The 25,559-nt window shown below is 37.4% G+C and overlaps 2 protein-coding genes across 37 annotated transcripts in view; one reads left to right on the top strand and one right to left on the bottom strand.

Annotated features, from left to right (window-relative positions):
* Window positions 1-23,549, bottom strand: part of SETDB2 (SET domain bifurcated histone lysine methyltransferase 2) — an 84,307-nt gene extending 60,758 nt beyond the window's left edge. For 13 of the 26 annotated variants that reach the window (XR_009595187.1, XM_042254712.2, XM_060394339.1 and 10 more), the window contains exons 1-8: window positions 23,389-23,549; window positions 22,812-22,901; window positions 19,693-20,046; window positions 15,088-15,204; window positions 12,748-12,873; window positions 11,667-11,732; window positions 7,785-7,881; window positions 3,509-4,072 (exon numbers count right to left, since the gene is read on the bottom strand). Coding sequence is in view for 25 of the 26 variants with exons in the window: in XM_042254712.2 (XP_042110646.1) it covers window positions 3,509-4,072; window positions 7,785-7,881; window positions 11,667-11,732; window positions 12,748-12,873; window positions 15,088-15,109 (875 nt within the window). In the remaining variant the exon portion in view is untranslated. Of the gene's footprint in view, window positions 1-3,508; window positions 4,073-7,784; window positions 7,882-11,666; window positions 11,733-12,747; window positions 12,874-13,781; window positions 15,065-15,087; window positions 15,205-19,692; window positions 20,047-22,811 lie in introns of those variants that run through there. The other 13 variants (XM_042254714.2, XM_060394354.1, XM_060394357.1 and 10 more) reach the window with 10 other exon arrangements.
* A 96-nt stretch (window positions 23,550-23,645) lies between these two features.
* Window positions 23,646-25,559, top strand: part of CAB39L (calcium binding protein 39 like) — a 91,832-nt gene continuing 89,918 nt past the window's right edge. For all 11 annotated transcript variants that reach the window (XM_012184464.4, XM_060394366.1, XM_060394364.1 and 8 more), the window contains exon 1: window positions 23,646-23,708. The gene's annotated coding sequence lies outside the window, so the exon portion shown is untranslated. The remainder of the gene's footprint in view (window positions 23,709-25,559) is intronic.

Genomic DNA, 25,559 nt, shown 5'->3' with positions numbered 1-25,559 from the left:
TGCAACAGACAAAATAAACAATAAATTGACTGACTTGGATTCTATTTACAGATGTAGAAATCTATTGTTGCTTTTTCAATACGAGTTTGTTTACAAAGTTTACAAAGTACAGACAACACAAACAATAACAAACACTCATTCTGACCAGACAGAATCAGCTGTCATCATTTTGTCTAGTCCTTTCTCTTATGTATATACAGCTGACCCTTGATCAGCACAGGTTTCAACTACACAGGTCCACGTATATGTGGATATTTTTCAATAGTAAATAACACAGTACTACATACATGTGGTCATGTATGGATGTGAGAGTTGGACTGTGAAGAAGGCTGAGAGCAGAAGAATTGATGCTTTTGAACTGTGGTGTTGGAGAAGACTCTTGAGAGTCCCTTGGACTGCAAGGAGATCCAACCAGTCCATTCTGAAGGAGATCAGCCCTGGGATTTCTTTGGAAGGAATGATGCTAAAGCTGAAACTCCAGTACTTTGGCCACCTCATACAAAGAGTTGATTCATTGGAAAAGACTCTGATGCTGGGAGGGATTGGGGGCAGGAGGAGAAGGGGACGACAGAGGATGAGATGGCTGGATGGCATCACCGACTCGATGGACGTGAGTCTGAGTGAACTCCGGGAGATGGTGATGGACAGGGAGGCCTGGCATGCTGCAATTCATGGGGTCGCAAAGAGTTGGACACGACTGAGCGACTAAACTGAACTGAACTGAACATAATCTACAGTTGGATGAAAACTTGGCTGTGGAATTATGGATGCGGAACCACTTATGTGGAGGGCCAATTATGTTACATGTTATATTTTCAAGGGCTGGCACCCCTAACCCCTGCATTGTTCAAAGGTCAACTATAATTTACAACATATATACTGTATATATGATCTTCCTTAAAAAAAAAAAGATAAAACTAAGCTCTCAAGAGGTTTGGTGAGGCATCCTTTAAACTTTTACATATATATTTATCCACAAACAATACAATGTATTGTTTTAAAAAATTACTATAGTTATTATCCTACAACTTGTCTTTTCATTCAATATAATGCTTTTGAGATTTACCTTTTTAACTTTTCCATAGCATTTAGAATCACAATTAAACTGCTTCTAGCTTTAATACAACAATGCTGTAATATCCTTATTCTTATGCCCTGTCTAAGCATCGCTTGGGTAGCAGCTTTCAAATATTTTTGACTATGACTCACAGCAAGAAATGTCTTACATTTCTAAGAAAAGATCCTACAGAGGCAGCATATTTATGTGTGTGTATATGTAAAGTAAGAAATAGCAGTCACATATTAAGTACCTTATCACTGTACTTCCTGTACACATGGTACTTTCTGTACAATTTAATTTTCAAGATTCTAGTTACAACCCTTTAAGTGATTTTACATCCTACTAAACTTAAGAGCTTGGAAAACAATGCTCTAGTATAAAAATACTATTGCTGAAAAATAGGAATGCATATCTTCAACTGCTGTGTAATTGTCTGAATACCCTCTTAACACCCCCACCCCCCACCATATAACTGTCTGGCTTGTTACAGAATTCTAGTTTTATATTTATTTTCCTTCAGCATTTTAAGCTAATATGCCTTTTTGTCTTCTATTATTTTTGATGAAAACTGCCTTGTCAATATATTTTTTCTCTTTTCCATCTGCTAGCATATTTATTCTTTGCCCTAGATACTTGCAAAGTTGCATCGTGATATATTTAGATGTACAGTTATTTTATTTCCCTTCCTAGGACAGTCGGATAGACTGAAGCGACTTAGCAGCAGCAGCAGCAGCAGTACACAGCAGGCTTTTTCACGCTGAGGACTCCTGTCTTTCTTCAGTTCTGGAAAATTCTCAGCTATTATCTCTTTGAATGATGCTCTCTTCTCAGAGGTATGTTGGAATTTCCCATTGACCTTTCATATTTTTCAACCTGTAAACTTTTCTTCCTTGTATTTTTATCCCTTTGCATTCTGGGAGAACCCTTTAGTTTTGCTTTGCTATTCACTGATTGTTTCTCCAGCTATACCAATGCTACCACTTAGTCCATCTACTTAGTTTTTTATTTCCATAACCATATGCTTTATTTCCCGTATTTCTAAATGGCTCTTTTACTTATATAGTATAGTTAAAAATGATCACCTCCTCATTTCATGGATATTAGGATCTTATCTCTTTGGACATTTTAGACACACCTATTTTAAAGTCTCCTTCAGTCACATTCTCCATCTATCTCTGACTCCTCAGGCGGGATCTCTGCCGTCTATGGGAACTTACGCTGCCTTCACGGTCCTGCCTGCCTGTGTGATCTGACTATGCGAGGTCATGCTTCTGCCCAGGTCACTCCTGGGCGCTCTTCTACACTGGCTGCTCTGGCTCCGACCTACGGGTTTCACAGCTCTAAGCCTGGTTGTTATCAGTACAGTTATACAACCGCAGGCCCTGTGGGTTATCAGCCAACCTCCTAGTCTTGGGTAGGTCCCTGTTTCTGCCCCCTTTCCCTGAGAGCTTGGTGCCCACTCTCCACCATGCATGGGACACGTTTAATTCCCATTCCCGTCAGGATCAGAATCCCTGGCCACAGTGCTCATGTCCAATTCCAGATTCCCGTGAGCCTCAGCTTTTTGCTTATTTTGTGACTTCTCTTGTAATTTGTGACCAAAAAACGAACATATGTGTGCTGGTGGTGCATGTTACATGGGGATTAGTTTCTATGGTCTAAGGCAAAAATCACACCCCATCAAAATTATGCTTGAAAAAAACCTTGTTAAACTAACCATAAAGTTCAGTAAACACTGTCCAACCCAACAGTTACTTTTCTCCTTTAGCACTGAAGGAGACTGGGCTTGGCCAAATGTAGACAGGTTAGAAGCAATGCTTAAAAACAACAACCTATATTTAAACAGAATAAAACTTGGCACAGTGAGAGGTTTCCTCTATGACAAAACCTAAAGGAAAAGGCAATGGCAACCCACTCCAGTGTTCTTGCCTGGAGAATCCCAGGGACGGAGGAGCCTGGTGGGCTTACGTCTACGGGGTCGCACAGAGTCGGACACGACTGAAGCGACTTAGCAGCAGCAGCAGCATAGGTTCAAATCCTGGTGCTTAAATTTGTTGACCTTACATTTGGTTTCTCAACTTCCTCATTTGCAACATGGAAATAATATTAACTACTCCATAAGACTTTGTGAGAACTAAACAAGAAAATAAATGGAAAGCACTTGTCACAATGTTTGGCACAGTTACACGGCATTAGCCCTAATTGTTGCTATCAATAGTTACAGTAACAGATTAAGGGAAAAACTTATCTCTGCAAGAAATAATTCCCCGATAAACAAAATAATAGGTGAAGAGTTTCTTTCCTACTGCTAAAGGAGAGTGCATCTATTTTCAATTCTTGATGAACTGGTTTTAGATAAGATAGACAAACTGATACACAGCAGGATTTCTTGACAAGTACCCCTACATTCAGAAGATTTTTTTTGAAATGCCATGTTCTTCTACTCACATGTCTACGCAGCCCTCAGAACAGTCACATGAATCAGTAAACATGCTGGAAAAGCTGTTTAGATAATATGCTCGTGGCCACATAGTCTTTCTGTATTTAAACTGTGGAAGTTTTCTATTGTCAATTTCATTACAGAAAGAAATGGGCACCGATTCCACTCCATTGCTAATATCCACATCAGAAACAATTTCTTCTTCCTTTGGGTAATTCCGAGTCAACTGAACATAGGTATTGAAAGAAAAGTTATCTGTAAATAGAAAGTTACACTCTGTCTCAAGCAGGTAACGAAAAACTTCCTCCATGTTTCGTAGACTCCTTCCACAAGGGGTTTTATAACTCACGTGGAGTGCTGAAGAATGAGAGTTTGTCTTTGCGTGTCGTCTTTGGAAATGGCATTTGACTGGTAGCTGCAGAGGGTTTTCCCCCTTGAAGGTAAATGGCATTTTCATCAGACAGGTGCCAGAGCACTCATGCTTTTGGTAAGATAAATTTAAAGAAGATTCTTTTTCTCTAAAGTCTGCATCTTTATTTTCCATAAGGGGAATTTCTTGGTTTTCTGTAGATCTGTTTAAAATTAATTATTTATTAGAACCTCAAATTTATAGCACAATTCCCCATATTTTAAAAAAACACTAAGATGATATTTAATTCCTATATTAGTTTCTTCTCAGACAACATGAAAATAAGCCAGACCCTGAAATAAATCTATGTTTTACAGTTATATAAAGTTACGTTTTTTTAATCTTCTGAGCACCAAATAGGTGGTGTTTTTTTTCTAGCACCACTTCTTCAATGAGTGTCCAATAATTCAGTTCAATTCTGGCATTATCCACCTGGAGTCAGCATCAGATTCCACAAATTAAAGGGTTCAGTCCCACAAAACTGCCCCTAATCCAGATGCAAAATGCAATTTCCAGGTCACCACACTTCCGACCAATCCATGAGTTTCCACAACCTCCTCCTCTTTGTTAATGGGCTGGAAAGACTCACAGACTTCAGGACAGCATTTTAACTACTATTACCAGTTTATAATAAAAGATGCACTCAGGAACAGCCAAATGGGAGAGAGGCATGGGGTAATGTAGGTAAGAAGGGGCATGGAGTTTCCATATGCCCTCTCCAAATGCAGCCCCCCTCCCAGCACCTCAAAGTGTCTGCCAACCAGGAAGCTCCAAGAGCCCTGTTGTTTTTTATAGTGGTTTAACTGCTTAAGCATGAAAGATTAAATCACTTGCGACTGGTGATTATCTTCACCTGCAGCCCTTCTCCCCTCCCTGGAGGCTGGGAGGTAGGGCTGCAAGGGCATCAAAGATTTCTTGAATGCCTGCTATGTGCCAGGTGCTATGAAAACAAAGATGAGAGCTCTGTAATCAAGGAACTTACATTCGAGGCAGAGAATTAAATATTTATAATAAAGTATAAATGATATTATGAATAATGCCATGTTAAATAATGTTATAGAAAGACATCTTTTATTTTTCTGACTTTAAGGGTTCTAATTTTATAACTAATTTTTTGGGTTTGAGAGTTCAATTTCATCTGGAGTTTATATTGATGTAACATGAATATCTAACTTAAATTCTCCAAATGATATCCAATTGTTCTAGAGTCTTTTACTGAATACTGTCAAGAGTCCTTTCACTTAACTTTGACTTACTAGCTTAATATCTCAAGTTTTTATAAATACACAAAAATGTTCTCTTATTTTCTATACTCATTTCTTTTCTTCTGGCCATGCTGTATGGCATGTAGATCTCAGTTCCCTGATCAGGGAAAAAACCCATGTCCCCTGCACTGGGAACATGGAGTCTTAATCACTGGACAATCAGGGAATTCCCTAAATAACAAATTTTTAAATGAAAAGCATGTATTTTCATTTTCTAGTTGCTGGAACCATCCTGAAGCCTAGTTTAGATACTGTGATTTCCTTCACTGGAGCTATGAGCAGCAGCACAGTGGCCCTAACTCTATCGTCTTAGCTTGAAACTCTTAACATTTCTAAGAAAACATTATAACATGGATAATCCAGAAAATATTTCTATAGTGTTCATTAAAATCATTGGTTTTCTGGTAATGGTTTCTTTTTTAAGAACACTATTCATCATTCTCTTCTTTTTCTCATCCATTTGCCCTTTTCTTCTACATTTTGGGTAATCTTATAGATTCCAGACTATACCTTTGAGTTCCTTAATAGCAACTTTCACAATGAATACTTCCTTAAAAGAAAGTTTAGGGTAAAACTGATCACTGTACTACTATTTACATTAGGTAATATTTGGAATGATCTATCCATCCTTAAAGGGATGAACAAATAAAATGTATTTTCACATTATGGAAATCCAAACAACAGTTAAAGGGAATGAAACAGATCTATAACACAGCAAGCAACATGGTTAGATCTCAAACTAATGCTGAGTAAAGTAAGAAGGTACATATATGAATATTTATGTAAAATTTAAAAACTATAAGTAATAGCACTAAATATTACTTATGGCTATGTAAATATTTTAAAAATGAACTAGAGAAATAAGTGATGACAGTGACTGCTCTTAGAAAGGCAGAGAGGAGAACAGGGTGAGAAGTTAGATATGGCTCAAAAGAGACTACAGTGTTTTGTTTTCTTTTAAAAAAAGACACTGGAAGCAAATACAATGAAATGTTAATAGCTGTTAGTTCTGGCTGGTGTTAGTATAGTTTTTGCTATATTCTTTTATATGTTTCAATCTTAAAAACTCTCAAAAAGATAGTAAAAAATATTGAATGACAATGCAGCTAAAAGATCAATGCAAATCTATCATATCCATGGACTACAATGCAATAGCACCTAATACATTAAAAACGACGGAAGGAACAACAACAAAAAAGAGGTAAGGTTATGTTTTCCCTTAAATAATTTCAATCTATTTTAGTAGTTTTTGAATAATACTGGGGGTACATTCCATAGTAAAAATATAGTCTGTAATGCATTTTTTGCTTTGTTCTTCCATTTTTCTTTGTTTTTCCATTTAATTTCTATCTTCTTAGCCTAGTCCACTTTAATAAGTTTTTGATTTATTTGTTTACTTTGGTATTCAGTATTTCCTTCTTTTTTAAAGACTGTGCCTGGAATTACTCTTTCCTTATTATTAAATGCCAAGTTCCTTTCTACCACTTTTTCTTATAAAGCATTATAGTATATTCTGAGCTATGAACACTACTATTTGTCTACCTGGGACATATATACCTTTGGTTTCATTCAGTACTTACTGAAATAAATTCTCTTAAGCTCTCATAGCTTTGTTCTTTGTTTTGTTCTAGACTAATTTACTCTTGAGTGATTTACATAGCTACAGTGTGGCTGAGAGGGTAAAGTGTCTGTCTGCAATGCAGGAGACCTGGGTTTTATTCTTGGGTTGGGAAGATTCTCTAGAGAAGGAAATGGCAACCCACTCTAGTACTCTTGTCTGGAAAATTCCATGGATGGAGGAGCCTGGTAGGCTACAGTCCATGGGGTCGCAAAGAGTCGGACACAACTGAGCAATTCCACTAGTGTTGGATAACCAGTAAACTGAGTGTTTCATTTCCCTTTTCAACTTGATTTTGAACTTTAAAACAAATAAATTATGTTTCAAGCTGGGTTCTGTGGCATTCTTTTCTACAAAATGTCATCAGTTCATTTCCTCTATTTTTGGGGAAAGGGAATATGAAATACTGATGATTCAAGAAGTTCTTTGTTATGAAGGGATTAACTCAGCATATATTCAAGAGAAAAAATTTTATCTGGGGTATCCTTAGTTCTAAAGTTTATTAAAAGATTTTATTACTTACAGATTTAACAAATAACCTATGTAGAGAATTATTAAGCTACATAAAATATACAACTTTTAAAACTTTTCAGGAAGGTCAGGGGAAATGGATAGTTAGAGAGTTTGGGATGGACAGCTATACACTGCTGTATTTAAAATGGATAACCAACAAGGACCTATTGTAAAGCACAGGGAACTCTACTCAATGTTATATGGAAGCCTGGATGGGAGGGAGTTTGGGGGAGAATGGATACATGTATATGTATGGCTGAGTACCTTTGCCGTCCACCTGAAACTATCACAGCCTTGTTTGTTAATCAGCTATACTCCAATACAAAATAAAGAAGATTTAAAAAAAAAAAACTTTTCATGGGAAAGAATCCTTTTTTAATATATTTTATCTACTCTTACGTCAAATGATTAGCAACAATAAATCACTTTCTGGGAGCAAAAGCACTAACAACATAAATAAATTTAACTTCTATACATACAGATAGGTGCAGTCTTTTGGAAAGAAGTCTTCATATGATGTCGAGGGCAATGAACTTAATTTGTTTTCTTCTGCATTCTGGGTCACAGATGTATGATCTACATGAAAAAATTACAAACAAGTTAAAAATGAGTCACTGTAATATCTAAATAATAACTTCATTGACTAGAGATATAAGAAGCCCTTAAATCTGAAACCATTAAGGTTTCAAAATTGAGGCAAAAATTAGGTATCAACATTTTTAAAAATATTAAGAAAATAAGATAGGATAAAATGAGATGTAGAAGAAATTTCTACTGCAGATATTCTAACTTGGCCCAAACTTTATCTGAATTTTAATCATCCTTTAAAGCAAACATCAGGTATCCCTATTTCCGCTTGTATTTTACAGAAAAAATAGTGTAACTCTCAGAGACTATTAAGGTCACAAAATGGGAGGCCTTCACATTTCTCTTGCTTTCTTGTTATTCTATTACTTTCTATTTTTGTAGAGGGAAAAGTATTTGGGTTGCTCTTTTTGTCTTTTCATTTGTTCCTTCATAGTTCCCTTAGTTTCCCCTATATCTTTCTGCACTTAATTTCATCTTGAACCAGGACGTCCCTGGTTCATTCTTGTCTCTGTGTTTTCCAACTTCACCTATTCTTACTCTCTAACATAACTTCACTATACAAATAAGCTATGCAGTTAATGAAAAAAAGTTATAGATTTCCTGCTCTTATTTTGGAAAAAAAAAGTGAATAGGCAGAGTAATCTGTTTTTAAAAAAATTGTTTTTAATCATGCTTTTTCCTATTAAGTGGTGGACCTTAATAAAAAAGTGATTCTCTTCCTGCCTTATTATTAACTTGCATTGGTCCTTTAGTGTAGACCAGTCTTATTAAACAGAAAAAAAAAGTTTAAGAAAATAAAGGAATAGTTTAAGTTATAATCCAGGGTCTTGTGTGCAGACAAATGCGTCGCTTCAGTCATGTCCAGCTTTTTGTGTCCTTAGGCCACCAGGGTCCTCTGTCCAGGGGATTCTCCAGGCAAGAATACTGGAAATGAATACGAGAATATTTGCCATGCTCTACTCCAGGGGATATTCCTGACCCAGGGATCGAACCTGCATCTCATGTTTCCTGCATTGGGAAGCAGGTTCTTTACCACTAGTGCCACATGGGAAGCCCTAATCCAAGGTCATCCTTGGCTAACTGGAAAGCAAATATCCCTCTTTAGTTATGGAGGTAAAGAAAGAAGATTTAAAATCTGACAGATGAAGAGAGCTACAATAACTGATTAACAATTAGTTTCGGCCGGTGGTTAAGACTGTGCTCCCAACGTAGTAGAAGGCAAAGTTCAATCCCTGGTTGGGGAAGTAATAACCCAATGCCATATGGCACAGCCTTTAAAAAAAAAAAGTAAGTTTTTCAAATTAAGAATTTCTGATTTTTCCCAGCAAATTTCTTTGAATGAGCCATATAACGCCATACTAACAGATACAAAGATAACAAAGGTGTATAAGCAGAGTCGGAAACAAGATTTACTAAAAAACAGGGAGATTTGATATCAACCATTAGATAAGAGGAGAAAGGAGTAATAATAATTTCTTTCAAGAAAACAGTATCCAGTTCTTTGTATAGGGATACAGCAAATATTTCTAGAATTACACACAAGCAAAGAAAAATCAAACGTATATTAGTGGTTTGGGGAATTCAGGCTGGATCTGGGATGGCTTGTTTTGACCTCAACACCAAGTCCTTTTGTTTCTCCCAGTCTTAGTATTCCTTTAAAAATAAATACTAATATGAAACCTAAAGTTTAATAAAGTTACTGCTGCTGCTGCTGCTAAGCTGCTTCAGTCGTGTCTGACTCTGTGCGATCCCACAGACGGCAGCCCACCAGGCTCCCCTGTCCCTGGGATTCTCCAGGCAATAACACTGCAGTGGGTTGCCATTTCCTTCTCCAATGCATGAAAGTGAAAAGTGCAAGTGAAGTCACTCAGTCGTGTCCGACTCTTAGCGACTCCATGGACTGCAGCCCACCAGGCTCCTCCATCCATGGGATTTTCCAGGCAAGAGTACTATGAAGTGTTTAATCCCTACATTTGCTAGCAATGTCACAACATAATTCCCTGATTACTTTAAAAACATTTGCTAGCTCTACCACTAGCAAACATATACTTCTATTTTGATAAATTAATTACACTTCAGATAAACATATAAAAATATGGAACTAGAATACTCTGCATTTCTACTAATGAAATCATTACTTTAAAAGAACCAAGACAAAAACCCAACTTACTTTCTTTTACTGGGAAAGATTATTTAGAAAGAAAAAAGCTGTTTAGAATTATTTCTTCTTACCACCTCTTGCACTTATAGGCTTCTCTCTTAGAAAACTAATCTAACCCTTAAGGTATGTTGATTCTAAGTGCTACTGTAGGCTACTGGGAGAAAGACTGTTTTCTTGAAAGAATGTTCTCTTTTCTAAAACTTTACGTTAGCGACTGAAACTGAAAACATTTCTGAAAAATAAAACCTTTAAAATAAACTGATGCATGTACACAATGGAGTATTACTCAGCCATTAAAAAGGATACACTTGACTCAGTTCTAATGAGGTGGATGAAACTGGAGCCTATTATACAGAGTGAAGTAAGCCAGAAAGAGAAACACCAATACAGTACCCCATATATATGGAATTAATAAAGATGGTAATGATAACCCTGTATGAGACAGCAAAAGAGACCAGTCTTTTGGACTCTGTGGGAGAGGGCAAGGGTGGGCTGATTTGGGAGAATGGCATTGAAACATGTATAATATCATATGTGAAACGAATCGCCAGTCCGGGCTCGATGCATGATACAGGATGCTTGGGGCTGGTGCACTGGGATGACCCAGCGGTATGGTACGGGGAGGGAGGTGGGAGGGGGGTTCAGGATGAGGAACAAGTGTACACCTGTGGTGGATTCATGCTGATGTATGGCAAAACCAATACAATATTGTAAAGTAATTAGCCTCCAATTAAAATAAATAAATTTATATTTAAAAAATAAATAAATAAAATAAACTGATGATGTTAAACCATATTTTCAAAGATTTAAAACTCTAAGGCTCTAAATTATGACAGTTAAAATGATTACAATCTGTTGAAAATATATGGCAGTATTAACTAAAATTTAGAAAATGTACTTCAACACTTTAGCAAATTGGTGACAGTCTAACATTTATAGGCTAGTGATTCTGATAACTTTTTAATAAAAAAAAGTTTTTTAATTGAAGGAAAATTGATTGACAGTGTTGTGTTTGTTATATAGCAATGTGATTCAGTTATATACACACACACACACACGTATGGTCTTCTTCATATTCTTCTCCATTATGGACTATTATAGCATATTGAACATAGTTCCCTGTACTATACAGTAGGATCTTGTTTACCTAAAATAACTTCTCAATTTTTCTTTTTCTAATCCTAGTACATTATCTTTGTTCAATTCCTTTAAAGTTGATACACTGATGTTCTAATAATAATCTAGAAATGAAAAAAGTTTCCATCAATTTATCTATACCAAAATATATCTTTGTAGCATTGTTCTTTACACAAAGCAGGTTTACAGTGGTTTGGAGTCTTGGAATTCTGTTTGTGCTTCTTATAGGAGAACCTTTTTTGAAGAAGAGAGACATTTGTTCTTCCCGAGAGGTTTAACAGGGTGTGCATTTCCTATCTCTGGATGGGCAGGACTTTTCATTGACTAGGAACACTGATTTCCATAACTTACCTATATGGATCTTGCAGTTTTATTTTAAACTGTCTTTGCTTAATGCAACATAATTAAGGCTGGCTTGCTTCAAAGCAAGAAAACAGCAGAGAATATTCTAGGTTAGGATTAGAAATGTACATACCCTTTATCAATGTTGAATTGTGGTTTATAGTTGCATCTTTTACTAGAATCATTGCTTGGATGTATTCTGTTAAGGAAGGGAAAAAAGAATGAAAACAATTGGCAACAGCATCACCTTATTCAAGATGTCAGCTACTGTGCTATGCAATTCACTGATACATACTTTATCTCATTCAATCTTTGTAACTCCTCTGAGAGGTTTTTATGAGTATCTACTTTAAAAACAAAGAAATTGAAGCTTATAGGTTAAGCTGTTTACTTCAGATCAATCCGATAGGAAGAGGTAGAAGTGAATTCAAACCTACATGTATCAGATTCATGAAGGAATGAGAATATTAAAATGAAAGACAGTATTAATTTTGCAGACAAACACACAACAGATTAATGTCATTGAATATCCAAAAAGAATTAAGAATATCCTGGGGAAAAACAAAGAATAGGAGGGTGGACGTTTTGCTTGAAAATCATATATTCTGATGTAACAAAGGAAGTTTCCATATAAAAGTCTATATTCTACAACTACCTGGGCTGAAGACAAAGAAACAGAAAAAATAAACATGTGGATGACTGAACCGACTGCCTATGTAAAACACAAGACTTGCTTTCTGAAGACTACTAAGGCAAATTCTGTTTAAAGCAGGCAAAACGTATCCATATACATCGAAGCTGTCTCTGAAAGACTGGGTGATGGGTAATCTGTTATATTTTACTGTATGTACCAAATGTTCTACAAGAAGCACATACTGGTTTTGTAATACACCCCCTCCACCCTGCATAAAGATACAATGAGGGAGAGAAAAGTAGCCTGAGATAAAGAGATTTATTTATTCATAATTTATTATTCAAAATAATCCTCTTCATCCACTTTTACAAATGTTCATAGTATGATAAAAATGAGTTTTTATAGAAACAGAGCATATACACAAAAAAAGCAAACAGAACTGATGTCAGGTTCTTAGAAAACAAAAGAAAATATTTTGCCAGTTAAAAAAAAAAAAAACACACTGGAATTAGAACTAAACTGTATTGCCAGTGGGCAATAGTTAGCATTAAATGTGTTGAAAGTTTTTATTGCTTCATACCTTTATTTGTGGCAGACCCATCTTTGATCTTTTGTTTCAGTGACTGCAGCACATTTTGCACTTGTTCAAATATGAAATCCACTTTCCCATCATCTTCCAGCTCCATCCAGAAAGTTTTTGCATCACCTAAAGAAAAAATAAGTGAATAGCCTAAGAGCTCAACAGACATAGGCTGTAACTTTCCTAAGGCACATGCTACTAAAAATCCACTTAGTTTCTAAATAAAATCAAGATTTAATTGGGCTATTACTTTCCTTCAGGAAAAAGATTTTTGTCACTGTTTCTTCTTTTCTCTTTCGGCCACATGATCTTAGTTCCCTGACTAGGGACTGAACCCAGGTCCTTGGCTGTGGAAGTGTGGAGGCCTAACCATTGGAGTCCTTGGTCACTGTCTCTTTAGAAAGAATGAAAAACAAAGATGACCTGGGCATCTCCCTTATTTCTGCTAACTAAAGAAACAGGTGTTGAAAACTGTAGTGAAACTATTTCTTGACTAGAAAACAGAAGGAATGACTTCACTCTGGGGTGGAAGCGGGCGTACCTATGGACAACTATACATTTAAAATTTTTCAAGGACATAACCTCCAATGAGTATCAAGTGGATGATTTCAGAATGAAACATCTCAACAACCGTTGAAATAATGAAATATCTAACACTAACGCTTTTAAAAATCTTTGCTACCAACTTTTTAATGGTTATGTTGACTGAAGAAAAACAATCTAAAAGCTGCAAATTATGTTTTATTTGGGGACCTACTGAGGACTACAGTCTGGGAGAGAGCCTCTGAGATAGCTCTGAGAAACGGCTCCCAACAGGTAAGGGAGGAGTCAGGATAAACAGTTTTTGCTGAGAGGAAAAAATAAAACATGTAATTAAAGATTGAATGATTACTGCCAATCACAAAGAACAGATGTCTCAATTTAATGATGTTAGTGCTTTTTTATGTCTAGGGAGATACAAGAGTCTGGGCTCGCTGAAATTATTCTTCGGATATGCATCTTAACTATCTGCGGTCAGTACCTAATTTTTCTACCTTTTCAATTCTCCTCAGGGAGTGCCACTGGCGGGGGGATGCAGATGTTGGCTTGATGGCAGGCAGCACTATTTTCTGAAGTGGCAGGCAATATTTTTTGTTCACAGAGACATGAGGCAAAATAATGTTTAAAGCTTTTATAAAGTTATATAGATAAACTAACATTTCAGATGCTCAGCAAACTAACACTGTAATCAAAAATTTCCATCCTTCCACAGTTGAACAGAAATATGAGAAATGCAATGAAAATAAACTGACAAAAGTCAAATCTCACACTATGTTTCAAAGTAACAAAAATACCCAAAATGTTAAATACAAATTATTTCTAAAATAGATAAGATTAATGCATACAATGCTTAAAATGAACAGGGCCTTAAGCAAAGGAGGAAATGCACTGAAGACAGGTCACTTGAGAAGCCACTGGGAGGATTAATGAGCAGACAGCACAGTAAGTTCACCAAAAAATACATTTTCCTTCATAAAAATTAAACCTAGAACCTCCCAGTTAGTAACAGTGGGGAATTCTTCAGTCTCTACTCTCCCTGGCAGTCATCTTACCCCAAGGGGACCTCTGGCTAACGAAGCGGCTGCTCTCCAGCAGCCTCAGGAGGAGCACTGCTTCCCTGTTACCTCTCTGGCCTATTGTGTACTACACAAGACTAAGCCTACTTTTAATTCCCCAAAGCACAGTTCAGACAAAGGTTTCAACACTTGAAAAAAAAAAAAAAAACACAATGTGAAAAGGCAAAAGGGATGAGAAATGTTTTAGAGAAAGGTAGAGGCTGTGACATGGAGGGCCTTGTGTGCCACACTAAGCAACCTTATTTTTATATGGAAAGCAATGGAGAGCCACTTGAGAGGCTTAAGCAGCTTATCGTTATGTCATTAATTTGTTTTTAAAAATATCACTCATGGGGCAGTGGGAAAAGGGAGTCAAGACTGATTTCTCTGTTCCTGATTTGGTCAACCACATGTACAATACTGGTATTATTTGCAACAGTGAATAAAGGCAGAGCAACAAGGGGGAAATTCAAGCAGCACAGGTAAAGTGGATACATAGGTTCCAGAGGAAGATCTGGTCCAGACAGACAAGTTAATTTTGGAGCCAATAATACAAAAATTCTTGATTGAAGCCACAGAGGAGATGTGATTAGAGAGAATGCGTAGAATGAGAAGGGTTTTCTGTAAAACATCAACATGTAAGTGATGTGAATAAGAGAAAGGAATCATGGAGACTGAGAAGGAATATAGCACCAGATACTTAAGCTGAAACTCAAATCAGTAAACGAATACTGCTGCTACTTGCCTCTAGAAATGAAGAATATCATCTTACGACTCCACTGTCTATCCAAGCTTGCTCCATTATTCAGCTAGATTTAAGATTTATTGCAAGAACATAATCATGAAGCAAGAGGTACGGCACCTTTGCAAAGAAGGAAGACAAGTAAACTATACAGTTATACTATGTCTTCCAATCTCACATGAGATAGAGTCTTTGTAAATAGGCAACAGTCATGAATCATGTTGACCTGAGCTCATTTAGTAGATGAATATTTACGGACTGCTTACTAAATACACTAATAATGACCTAGGTACATGTATATGTATGTATTTATCTTTCTCCATCCATTCCTTGAAGAGCTTCAGGGCAGTGGTCCAGAGAATCTCTAAGACACATTTGAGCCTGTTATCAGCAAAGTACAGTTTATGAATTCTTGGATGTTGGGGCTTCCTTGGTGGCTCAGATGGTAAAGAATCTACCTGCGCTGTGGGGCACCTGGGTTTGATCGCTGGGTGGGGAAGATCCCCTGGAGAAGGGAATGGCAACCCACTCCAGTATTCTTGCCTAGAGAATCCCCATGAATAGAGAAGCCTGGCGGACTATAGTCCATGGGTCAAAAGAGTCGGACACGACTGAGCGACTAAGCACAGCATAGCACAAATCTTTTCAGACAATACACTAGGTCAAAGTATTGTAACAGTAATACATTATTTGCCTTTTCTTCCCTATATTGACATTAGCTGATGGTTCAAAAGCTCTGGTGAATAAAAGTGCTGGAGCCTTAGTGTGAATCAAGGCAGTTGCACCAAACTACCAGTTAGCCATTGTATTGTTTACCACCAATTTCACTTAGGGTTCTTGATAAGGCAACATAAATAATTACCACAGTACAATGGCTCTTTCAAGGAAAACCACTAGTGAGACCGTTTTGAGTTTAAGATAAACTAGCTTTCTTATCCTCCCATCAGTTCAGTTGCTCAGCCGTGCCCGACTCTTTGCAACCCCATGAATCACAGCATGCCAGGCATCCCTGCCATCACCAACTCCCGGAGTTCACCCAAACCCATGTCCACTGAGTCGATGATGCCATCCAACCATCTCATCCTCTGTTGTCCCCTTCTCCTCCTGCCCTCAATCTTTCCCAGCATCAGGGTCTTTTCAAATGAGTCAGCTCTTCACATCAGGGGCCAAAGTACTGGAATTTCAGCTTCAACATCAGTCCTTCCAATGAACACCCAGGACTGATCTCCTTTAGGATGGACTGGTTGGATCTCCTTGCAGTCCAAAGGACTCTCAAGAGTCTTCTCCAACACCACAGTTCAAATGCATCAATTCTTCGGCGCTCAGCCTTCTTCACAGTCCAACTCTCACATCCATACATGACCACTGGAAAAACCATACCCTTGACTAGACGGACCTTTGTTGGCAAAGTAATGTCTCTGCTTTTTAATATGCTGTCTAGGTTGGTCATAACTTTCCTTCCAAGGAGTAAGTGTCTTTTAATTTCATGGCTGCAATCACCATCTGCAGTGATTTTGGAGCCCAGAAAAATAAAGTTAGCCACTGTTTCTGCATCTATTTGCCATGAAGTGATGGGACCAGATGCCATGATCTTTGTTTTCTGAATGTTGAGCTTTAAGCCAGCTTTTTCACTCTCCTTTCACTTTCCTCAATAGGCTCTTTAGTTCTTCACTTTCTGCCATAAGGGTGGTGTCATCTGCATATCTGAGATTATTGATATTTCACCTGGCAATCTTGATTCCAGCTTGTGCTTCCTCCAGCCCAGGGTTTCTCATGACCATGGAAAACCATTTTTAGTTAAAAGAAACACTAATAAAAATTATGGTTTTCTGACTGGGTGTTTGGTACACATTTTCTCAAACTTGAAGTACAAAACTAACTGCAGTCATTGCTAATGATAAAATTCAAGCTACCAAATTAAAATTGAAAATTTAGAAAACTTTCATCTGCCATGGTAAGTTTGAAAGGTTCTCACTAATTTATCAATTTTAGATGACTGATAGCGATATTAACAAATGTAATTTTAAAATACTGTGATTAAATGTGTCAACATTTAGAAAAATCTGCATAATTCATTGCACCAATGTTTTCCAAGTGGCCAATGCATGATGTTATAAAATCATGCCTGTGTAAGAGACCCATTCAAAGTGCAAGGCAAATCAATGGATTTTAACGTAACAGTGTAAAGAAAACTCACTGATATGAATTCAGATTTCACACTATAACTAATCTTGAAGGAATGACTACTTTTTGAGTTTTGTAGTTGTATCAAATAAAAATTTCCACGATTATCTGAGAGGCTATTAAAATATTCTTCCTTTTTCCAACTTCTTGTCTGTGTGAAGCTTCATTTTCTTTATACATTTACACTGAAGCCTCATTTCACAACAGACTGAAGGCAGAAGCAGATATGAGAATCTCTCTTCTATTAAGCCAATATCAAAGAGATTTGTAAAAATAAAAAACAGTGGTTTTCTAATTTTTTTGTTTCAGAAAATAGTTCTCTCTCACGTAATTTATATTAACATGTTGGGTTTATTATTTTAAAAATATAGATCAATTACCATTTTTGAAGCTTCTCAATTTCTTAATATAGTAAATATGAACAGATATGAACCACATAAACAAAAGCTATTGAGGGCTTTAAATACTTTGAAGAGCATAAAGTAGGCTTTATACTCTTTATACTCTGAAACCAAAAGAAGGCTTAAAACCACTGGCCTAGATAACTGTCCAGTGAAATAGGTACTACAATCTGTTTAGCAATTCACCTATTACACACACGTTAAAGGGTGGTGAAACTATTCTGTATGATACTGTAATGGTGTATACATAACATTATGCATTCATCAAAACCCACAGTACTTGAAAGCACAAAGAGGGACGAGGGAAGCTTAATGTATGCAATATCATTTAAGAGATCAGGGATCCCAGGAAGGCATGTATACACAACTTTGCTGAAGGGCTGGGTGGAAAAGATGTTGGTTGAAACAACTTTGGAAATAAGTGGACTCTGTAAAACTACAGGCAAAAGGAACTTGCACAAGCACTGAGGTTTCCCACCTCTGAATGAGTTTATACTTCTGATACTGCTATACATATATATTGGAATTAAGCAAATAAATAAGTGGGTAACAGATAATGGGAATTTACAGATAAGCAAGGAGACTAGGTTAGCATACCCATGTGGTAATGGATTAGAGCCAGAAACATCAGTATAAACTCATGTTTAACTTAATATAGTTAGAGATGGTTACATACAGAAATATTTATAGATACGTATAAATACAATTTATATATATCTTGCTCTGTCAGTTGAGAGGGCCTATAATCAAGACACCCCAAGAGCAACAAACACACCTACTGCCCAGATCTTGGTTTGTAATACCATTCTCCAATAAAAGGAACCTGGTAGGCACATTCAAGAAATGGCTCATTCTAGGAGGATGGCAGGAAATACATGAGATTAACTTGGAGCATCTTTTAGTATCAGAAAATAAGAAAGTGCTAAAAACCAAAAACGAAGAACAAAACAAAAACCACCTGCACTGATGGAGTATGTCAAAGGGGGAGGAGACTGACTGAAAGAGCTCCAAATGCCCAATCCTGGGATAATTTGAATAACAAAATAAAAAAGTACTGGATTAGAACCCAAAATATAAAATATGTATTCACGAATCTATACTGATATAAATACATGACTGATTAAATACATATATTGGAGAGAGGAGACCAATCTCCTTTGTAGAATTTTGAATAATAGTGTGAGTATCCTACTCTCAAAGAGGAGTATGACTTTCCGCTCCTTAAGTATGGGCTGCACATAGTGATTTCCTGTCAAAGAGTAAGTAGGGAAACGGAGGGGAAAGAGAGCAGTAATGTACAGTGGAGAAATCACTGAACACAATTCAGCCAGGATCAACAGACAAGAAATCATGTTGATAACATGTACCCTTGACATCATTTGGTAAAAAATGACACTTCACCGCTATGGTCTTCCTCCCCCAAATAAACAACCCCAGGTCTAATCATGAGAAAAAAAAATATCACTCAATAATTCCGATAGAGGAGCGTCTTCTAAGACACTTGGATACAAAATCTTACAAAAACAAGAAATGTCTGAGAAACTGTTATATCCAAGAGGACCCTAAGGAGACATGACAAGTAAATGTAATGTGGTATCCTGAATGGGACCCTGGAATAGAAAAAGACATCATGTAAGGAAATAAGAATAAACTATGAGCTTTAGTTAACAATAATGTGTCAGTAACAATAACTAACAAATGCATCAGTCAAATGTTAGATTTTAATCATAGGCAGAACTGGGTGCATGGAACTCTGTACCAGCCTTTCAATTTTTCTGTAAAGTTTAAAGTTTTCTAAAAAAATAAAGTATATATTTTAAAAGTACATTTAAGTACTGACTAAGCATTACAGATACACAATTAATTATAAAGAGTCAAAACTGTTGTTCCATGAGAATGAATCCTTAATTGTAATTCAGGAAAGTCACATGCAATGAAAAAACTTGAAAATTCGACAATTCAACTTCATTAAGAAGTCTATATACTTTTAAACATAAAGGTTAACAATGGTTTTTCAACCTACCATTTTTTTCTCCCATCTTTTGGTGCTGTTTCCAAACATCAAATTCTTCAAAATTAACTGTATCAAAGAACTGAATCACTTTGATTGTAGAATATAACTGGAATCCAACTGTGGTCTCTGAAATTTGCAGTACTCAGAGAAAATATATCATTATACTGTTTTAAGCCGAATATTCTTTGACACCTGAATTTTAAACTGTGCTTGAAGAAACTTTCCGAAATGATTACTAGTCCAACTTCATGATCATTCCATGAATCTTTATCAAGTGAATACGTACAGTTGTATCAAATCAACAGTATCTTTTTAAAAACAAAAATCAACTCCATCTTTTGGTCCATGAATACATGAAACATTCTGTAAGGAAAACAATAAGGAATGGTAAAAGACATATTTGAAAATAATAAAATATATCAGAAAAAGAGGGTTGTTGTAACAATAGCTCTATCTTTTAAAATAGCATGAACTATCATGAAAAAAGAATACATATTAACTGGAAAAATATGTAAAATATCAATATTAGGAATATTATAGGAAAATTCAAAATTACCTATTTAAAATATATGTTAATTAATATAAAGTATCTCCATTTCATAAACCTTTAAAAACTTTTAAATGGGGCTAATAATGTTAACTACTTCAAAAGACTGTTGTGAGGGTGACTTAATCCCTTAGAATAATACCTGGCACATTACAAAGGACTCGACGAACGCTAAGTTATTATTATTCTTTCTGTATATATACTTTAAAAACAAAATTTGAATTTTAGTATATATAAATTTTTATGATCTTTCATTGATAATACATCTTGCACTTTCTCTCATCATTGTTTTTCTATAATATGACCTTTTAAGTGACTGCACAATATACTTTGGTCAATAATCCATTAAGTTAAAGTATACTAAAGAATTTAAATAATTAGAATGTAGCAAGTTATTAAGTCAACCTCTATATCAGACGTTTAGATTATTTCTATTTTCCCAGTACAATGAATAATGATGGAACATACTTTACACCTATCTCTGATTATTTCCTTAAGATACACACCTAGAGGTGAAACTAAGGTCAAAAAGAGGTCAGCAGTTTTAGTCTCAGGATGTTAGTCAACGCATGGTGAATTCTTCTCCTACTCCCACACCAAATTCACAGAAACCTTAAGTTTTTAAATTAGAAATATAGAATCATGCTGAAAATAAAAAGGAAATTATCTATAGACTGAGTCTGTGGGACCTCTCTGTGGAAAGGAAACAGATGGGAAGTTGCAAAGATAATGCCAACCACAAACGGATCATGGCAAAATAAAAAGCAGATCCTCCCAGAGGAGACGAGTATGTACAACCAAGAGTCACCAAACAGCTGAAAAAAGTCACACCATGGAAGAGACTTAACAAGCCCACCAAACTCATGAATTGAACTGAATTAAAGAGAATTAACTGAGCATCCTGAAAATAATTTTAAAACAAGTATTACTGTATTTAATATCAAAGAGCTAAAGAAATAACATACAATTCTGAAAAATAATTAACTGGATATCTTGGATATAAAAGTAGTTGTTAAATAAACTCAATAATTAACGTTCATAGTAACAGATTCGGATAAAGAGCCAGGAGACAAAGTTGAGTAACTCACTCAGAATGCAGAGCAAAGAACTGGCAAAAAGAGGGGTAAGCAGAAAGAAGACAAGGCAATAATGATCAAAAAATTCTTATAACTGGACAACACATAGGCCACTAAGAGTCCACTGAGTAACAAAATAAACTTATTAATACAAACCACTAGACAAACCATGGATAAACTTCAGAATATCAAGAATAAAGACAAAACCTCAGAAACTTTCAGAAAATCTAGATGATCTAAAATGAACATTTATCAAACTGGTAATCAGACTTCTCATCAGAAATGTCGATGCAAAATGTTAAGGGAAAATAAGTCTGAATCCAGAATACTATTTCAGCCACCTTATGTTTCAAATAGCCAGAGTTAAAAAAAAAAAAAAAAAAAAGACTCTTACAGACATTCAAAGAGCCATCAGAGACTCTGAAAGAAATGAAGAAGTGCTTCATTAATAAAACTAACCTAGAGGGAAGTGCTGAGGTAAAAGAAACAAAAGTGAGCAAATTCAGAAATAAAACACATTAATGCCAGATAAAGAGAGATTAAAAGTGGGTTTTCATGACGAATGAAATAATGCTAGAAAATAAAACCACAGGAAATTAACGTGTTTTTTTGGAGGAGGGATGGAAGGGGATTGTTGTAAGATTACAGAAAGCAAAGTAAATCATACTAAGTTCTTTGTAGAGAGAATATCAATACGAACTAAATGTATGAATTGCATTAAAAATATAAAGGTGACACATTGTAAAGCAACTATCCTCCAATAAAAATTTTTAAACATGTAGAAGTACAGTATGAAAAAGAAAACAGAACAAAGAAAACTTGGGGCTAAGCTCATTTAAAAAGAAAAATAGAAAAATACAAGATACGAATAGAAACATGGTAAATAAAGAGGACGCGAAAAAGGCCAATTATGTTAGTAATCACAAAAAAGGTTTTCTTCAGTAAATTTGCAGAATATTGTAAAGCATAGAGACGAAAATTTAAATCATTCATAATTTCATCATCCAGAGACTACCAATTTAACTTTAGATTGTCACAGTATTTAAAAATTTGTTCATATTTTTCCCCCTTCTCACTGTTTCATTTTGGCAGAAAAACAGTTTCGCTTCGATTTATGGTTCGTTTTCACCAACAGGCTTTTGTGAAACTGTGACCATTTCTTCTGCTATGTTTTACCAGTGATGACAGTAATGAACATTCATTGAGTATAAACCATGTGTCAGGCAGGCTTCTAAACACTTGCCGTGTTACTGACCTGCATAACAATCACGAGGGACAAACTGTAGCATGCCTGGGTTTCTCTCACAAAGAAGCTCAAGCATGTTACACTGTAAATAGCAAAGACAAACTAAGGAACCAAGCAGCCTGGTTTCTGAGCCCGTTTTTGATCCTTCTAATCTACCGCCTCATTCGTAACACACACAACTCACTGCAGGATTCCACTTGCTAATGAGCACAATTACGTATTGTTTCCTATTTCCTACCTATTGGGAATAACTACTTACTGGGTTGTGGTTAATGAAAGGAGCTCTGAGGATCTGCTCTCAACTCCGTGATCTTGGGGAAATGATTTTACTTATTCAGCGTAGTCTTACCTGTGAAATGAGTCAGTGGATAAACCGTCAAGCTCTGCTTCTGGATTTTGAACCGCAGTTCATTTTCCGCAGCCCCCTTTACAGCTTCAGGTTCCCAGCTGCTTTAGGAATCACCGGATGTCAAGAGACTGAAATGTGGCGGGTGGGAACTCAGGGCGCCCGCGGTCCCCCTCTTCAGCCCGGGACTGTATGCGGGCGAAAGGGAGATGGGAGGTCCCAAGGGGTGGGATCCAGGCGGCAGAGAGCTCCGCCGCGTTCCGTGGTCCTGGGCCGAAAGAGCCTTCGGGAGGGCCACCCACGGCAGCTCCACTAGCTCAGCTAACGGTTTCCACGCAGCCCGCGACAGCCGAGAGCTGCGCTCCGCCCGCCCCACTGGCGAGGCTGAGTTCCCCGCGGGTCGGACTCCTCTCCCACTCCACGCCGCCGAGAACCCGCGGCCTCAGGTGCCCCCTGGCCGGGAAGTACTTCACCGTTTACTAGCCCTCACCTCAGCCAACAGTTCCGCCTCGCCTCAGCCGGGTAGGGAGGACCGCCCATATTTCTAAGGTCCATGAGCCCCAAATGGGAATAGAACACCGACAGCTCCCACTTCCCAGGCTCTAGCTCATTGGCTGCACACCCCTACCAGGTTCACGCCTTAGAGGTTCCGAGCGCGTACAGCCTGCAACGCGACCGCGCTTCAGCGCGCCGTTTTCCGATTGGCTGTCAGAGTTCTCGGGTTGTCTCGCGCTCTCCGACTGGACCAATGCGGATATCCACAGTCTAGAGGCCGGCATCGCTGGAGTGGTGGTTCGTCTGTTTCCTCTGGTAGGTGTTTGGCTGCCATCTTGTGTGTGGCTGGGACTGGGCTGCTGGGCCTTTGAAACCTACCTTAGCGGCTCAAGCTGTAGAGATGTCCTGAAGAAGCACTGGAGGAAAGAAGGGGCCTGAGGAAACAGACCTGGAAGCTTCTTACCTCCCTGAAAGGGAACGGTTTTCCTGGTCTGAGTCTCAGCCCTGGCTGGAAAGAGATAAATGATGGAGGTGATTAGGATCACAGGCTTTGGTTGGTTATTGTCATGGCTTGGCGTGGACTCTGATGTTTTAGCAGTGATCCCTTCGGTTCCAGGGAACTATTCTAGTAATCGTTGTCTGCGATTCTGACCATCAAACCGCTGTACTCACAAGGAAGGTTGTCTGATGGACTGCCTGATTGAGAAAGAAACAAGACTGGTGATGGAAGAGGAGAGAGGGAGATACGACTATCTTTACTAGTCGGAAGAGACGTCTTCGTTTTCTGTCGTTTGCGAGGGAGTGACTACTCGTGTTTTGCTTAACTTCTAAGGCCATCCTTTGAAGCCGTGCCCCAGCTTCTGGGTTAGGGCAGTTTTATTCATTAGTGTACAGCTGACACTCCTGCAGTGGTTTTTTTGTTGGTTTTTTTTTTTTTTAAGCTAGAACATGGATGGCCTTTGCAGAAACAGTGGAAGCAAAGGAAGAATTTTGTCAAATCTTGGTTTTCCTGATTACGATCTGCTGAAGATTTGGGAATCTCAGGGTTTGCTTTGGCATGCTTGGTGGCTTCGTCCTGGGTAGGCAGAAGTTTGTGTAAAAGAAAGTGTTTTGCCCAGAGTCCGAGTCCCCAAAACTGAGAGAACAAGACATACCCACCAGTGCAAAAGCATGAAAGGGTTTTATTTCTAGCTCGAGCCAGGGCCCCCCCACCACAGTGGAGTGGAGCGGAGCAGAGCAGAGCAAGAGCCCCGAGCCCAGATTTACAACAGTATTTATAAGTTTAGAACAGAGACAGGGAGTTGGCAAGGGTTGATTGGCTGCAGGGGTTTCCTGGTATTTACTGATTGGCCAGTTATCATCCCTCTGATTGGCCAGAGTTATCATCCCCGGAAGCCCCGGAAGCCTGACTCAGGGATTATTTTTGGCCTAGTGCACCTCTCTGAGCCTGTCATGGCTCTGGTGAGGTTGTAACAAAAGCATTTTTAACTCCCAAACTCTTTGAGATGGGAGGACGGAGGCAGGAATTACCTCTTTCTCCTCTTTATTATTTTTAAAAATCAAAGTAGAAAGCTTGCTTGGTTATTCATTTAAGGGGGAAATTATCTCGGATCCGAAAACCTAGCTAAAAGGCTAGTATTTTATGATTAATGTTACCAGTTTTGATACTCATGAGAAGAAGCGAAGATACTGCCTTGAGTTTAGAAATCAAATGGCAACCCACTCCAGTATTTTTGCCTGGAGAATCCCATGGACGGAAGAGCCTGAGCAGGCTACAGTCCACGGGGTCGCAAAGAGTCGGACACGACTGAGTGACTTCACTTCACTATCAAGGTTAACTGGTAACCCATTCAAGTCAACAGTGCCTTGTATTTTGTGGCAGGAATATCAAGGAGAACAGCAGTAAAATGTAAAATAAACAATTGAAAATTAATTTTCTTTAAAAATTTTACTTTTTATCCATGAATCTTAAAAGCTTAAGTTATAAGAGTTCAAATATCATTAATTTATTATGGAGTTGATGGCTTAGGTACTAGGTGCCTAAGGAATTTTGATGTCTGTGGGGAGTTTTGGAACCAGTCCTTGGCTCTGGAGAACTATATAGGCTATCAAAGGGATTGGTGGCTAACAAACATCAATAACAAAGTACCAAAAACAAAAAACAAA

Source organism: Ovis aries, chromosome 10 (genome assembly GCF_016772045.2).
Source record: "Ovis aries strain OAR_USU_Benz2616 breed Rambouillet chromosome 10, ARS-UI_Ramb_v3.0, whole genome shotgun sequence".
NCBI classification, from domain to species: domain Eukaryota; kingdom Metazoa; phylum Chordata; class Mammalia; order Artiodactyla; family Bovidae; genus Ovis; species Ovis aries.
Note: the sequence above shows the minus strand (reverse complement) of the source record. Positions and strands in the feature narration are given on the sequence as shown.